Genomic DNA, 3,609 nt, shown 5'->3' with positions numbered 1-3,609 from the left:
CGCTCTCACCTAGAATCAAGGCAAAAGCATCGGTAACCTCTTTAGCACTTTTATTTTTAATAGGTCTAATGTAGGCTATTTTTTAGAGAAAACATCAATCACAGTCAACAGAAACCTGTATCCGTCGTTATAAGAGGACACGGCCTGCATGTCGCAGAGATCGGCTTGAAATTGGATGAGAGGCCTCAACACAAACACTGTTTCAGGGACAACATATCCTCACGGGCTTGTGTAAAGTCTAAGTGTCCTGTTTTGCTAAAAACTATTTGATACGATCCACGCTTATTTTCTTACCAGACTCTTGTTCTACGGCTCTATGTAAAGCCGCCACCCCTCCATAGCTACAGGGATGACCAGGACTGTAGTAAATTTACTGCTTTAAAGTCTGGAGTTTAGGAGGCATCTTTCCCCAGAGCATAACCCTCTTCTCTGACCCCTTATTCCCTGTTTACATCGTTCTATGTAGGCGTGTTTTCATTCACGACACTTTTTTATAAAGGATACAACTTTATTTAACACAAGTTTTTTGAAAAACATTGAAGACATATATAGATGAGTGAATGCGCATCAGTAATATATAAAAAACATACACAAAAAAAGGGTAAATGCTAACAGGATGAGAGCAATGAAAAATGGTTACATCTTTTTTTTTAAAAAGAAGCATTAAAGAATATGGTTATACCATAAGGATAAATGCAGTTAAAAACAAAAAAGCATACAGATAGCAGCAACAACGGCTATTACTCCTGACCCTCCCAAAGGTTCACAGCCTCCTGAAGATTTTCATTCTTTAACTTAGAGTCTCCCACTAAGTCATCTTGTATATCACCTGTAGTGGCATTTTTATGATAGTACCCTTTTAGTGGTTATTTACCTTGTAATCCATTACTTACTAGATGTCTATCACATGGTTGTCAACCTTAGCATGCCCTTGTGAGAGAGAAAAATCAGATGTGACCTGAGAGCTGGTATGCCATAGTAAATAACCTCCTGTTTGACTTATCCGTTTGAGCATCTGTTTTCTGTTATAGTATGCTGGGTATAAGAAGGACAGTCACATTCTGTTCATTGAGCTTCCCTGTAACAGACTAGTTTAAACATTCTGTTCAGCGAACCCTCCCTCCTGCAGGAATAAATATGTAATAACGTTCAGAATTGATGTTAAGTATTTATTTTACACTCACTGAGCTTTAAACGATCATTTTTCCACAACACACCCAAAACGTCCACCACATTCTCAGAATCTTTTAGCTCCTGTAGAATGTTTTCGCTGGCTCCTGACCTTCTCCTCAGACACTCTGATGTTGTATTTCCCCAGCAACTTTAATGCAGTGACGGTGAAGCGGTTCGTCAACGTGTGTTTCTTCAACGCCTCATAATGCGTTTTCGGAAAAAAGTTGGGGATCCCATAGAGACAGTTGTGTTGCTTTTGACTGGGGCAAGACGTCTTGCATCCGTAGCAAAGAAATTCGTTGTAATCATGAATTGCTACGTCCAAGACACAAGTCACAAAGGACTTTACCGTGTAAAAATAGGTCATTAACAAATATTTTTTGTCATAGTTTTTGTTAACGAAATTAACACTGGTCCCAAATTCATTCTGCAGCATAACAAAAACTTTCAACATATGTCCAGAGTCATAAAGAACTGTCTCCAATGACAAGAAGAACAAGGAGTCCTGCAACAAATGGTAACAGAGTGACAATCACAACATCCTGGAGTCAGTGTGAGAATACAGGAAGAGACAGAAGCAACTGAGACTTAAATCCATAAACAACTGTGGCAAGTTCTCAAAGATTCTTGGAATAACCGGTCAAGAAAATTATAAAATAAAAACAAGCTCATCCTTTCAAATCCATGACATCAACTACAACAATCAAACCTATACTGAAACCCATGAGTAATGTATTTTTTAGGGTCTCCATGTGATCAAGCCCCGAAAGTTGTAAAAAGAATTTTCTATCAAAACAACTGTAATGAATTCCAGCCACACACAACAGTACTCCGGACCAGGCTAACCCTGCCAAACACTCACCTTCTTCTCATCTGTGACAATGTAGCAGTAACCATGCGTCTTGGTCAGCTGTGGTGCCAGAACATCAAAACGCCTGCGGAACTCAGAGAACACCATGTGGTCTGGGTATCCTGGATGCAGTAAGGGAGCAGAACAGAGAGAAGAGCATAAGAACACCAAGCCTAGAGAGTGTTTGCAGCTAGTGGAGAGCCAAAGGTATGAGGTGTGTCAAAAAAGTTCCAGGACTGAGTGTGCTGCGTGAGCTATGAGTGGAGGAGGGATTAGCGAGTTGCGTCACCGTGTGATGTAATATGCGGGGTGTGTATAACTGCGATCTTAGCTCTCTGCAGTCATTGTATGTTTTTTCAGGTGCTCTTGTTAACACCTCCTCAAGTTTAGATTGTCCAGCGATGAGCACAGAGCAATGAATGAACCTGAATCTGGTCTGACGAGGGAAAGCTCCATCAGAAGCACTTGGAATGCAGCAAGAGATGAGATGATGTCACGCTCACGTGTTTTCAAGTGGCACAAGAGGTTCAAATAGGGACGTGAGGACGTGGAAGAGGACTCCAGGAGTGGAAGGCCTTCAACGAGCAGGACTGACGACAGCGTTGAACGTGTGAGGCAGGTGGTGCGTAGTGATCATCAGCTGACTATTTGAATGATCGCAAGTTTCAATCAAATCGATCGGGTTTTACCACAGGGCACAGATGATCAACCAGCATGTCTACAAAGAGATTCTGCAACGTTTGTTTAGTGCATGAGAACAGGCGAGATTTGTGGCAGAACAAGTCATGGATGCTTCACCAGGACAATGCACCGGCTCACAATGCCTTAAGCATCTGGCAGTTCCTGGCCGAGAAGAACATCACCGTGCTGGAGCAACCTCCCTAATCACCTAACCTGGCTCCATGTGATTTTTCCTTTTCCCCAAGCTCAAGGGGGTCATCAAGGGGACTCGTTTTCCGGATGTGGAAGCCATCAAGAGGGCTGAACCGAAATAACCTTAGAAAAAAATCAACTGGACTTATTTTTTGCACTGCACACATAATCACAGAGTTTTATGGACAGATGATGTTGATACAGATGACTGGCTGTCATGATTCTGTCCCACTGCTTCTGGTCTCCTGCTTTTATTTTGCTGAAAAAAACTTAGAAAAAAATCAACTGGACATAGATTTCTAGATCGAAGACGTTTCACCTCTCATCCAAGAGGCTTCGTCAGTTCTGACTGACTGGTGTTGAGCCAGAGATATTTTCAGTCCTTTGAAGGCCAACAATGTCCCTTAACGACTGAGTCGTTACAGCCAAGTATCGGTGAGAGTCGTTACCTGTCTTTGGATCCTCCCCTGTCAGCCTATTGTCCTGGTGGGCATGTTTGGGCAGAGATCTCAAAGCAGGTAGATGGAAAACAAGTTGTGTCTTAGTCCACCACCCCTATTTAGTGAGGGGTGTTCTATTTTTTACAAAAATAGCTTCCTTGACTCCTCTCTCAAACCAGTGATGTTCTCTGGAGAGGATCTGGACTTCACTGTCCTCAAAAGAATGTCCTTTGTCCTTCAGGTGGAGGTGGACTGCTGACTCTGGTCCACTGG

General features: G+C 42.4%; 1 protein-coding gene across 1 annotated transcript in view; it reads right to left on the bottom strand.

Moving 5' to 3' along the window:
- LOC109971040 (unconventional myosin-XVIIIa-like) overlaps positions 1–3,609 on the bottom strand; it is a 233,547-nt gene that overhangs the window by 116,865 nt on the left and 113,073 nt on the right. Inside the window, 1 exon segment of the mRNA XM_020619059.1 lies at positions 2,036–2,145. Coding sequence (XP_020474715.1) covers positions 2,036–2,145 — 110 coding nt within the window.

The sequence above is a fragment of the Monopterus albus genome, unplaced genomic scaffold, assembly GCF_001952655.1.
Source record: "Monopterus albus unplaced genomic scaffold, M_albus_1.0 scaffold214.1, whole genome shotgun sequence".
Classification (NCBI taxonomy): Eukaryota; Metazoa; Chordata; class Actinopteri; order Synbranchiformes; family Synbranchidae; genus Monopterus; species Monopterus albus.
Note: the sequence above shows the minus strand (reverse complement) of the source record. Positions and strands in the feature narration are given on the sequence as shown.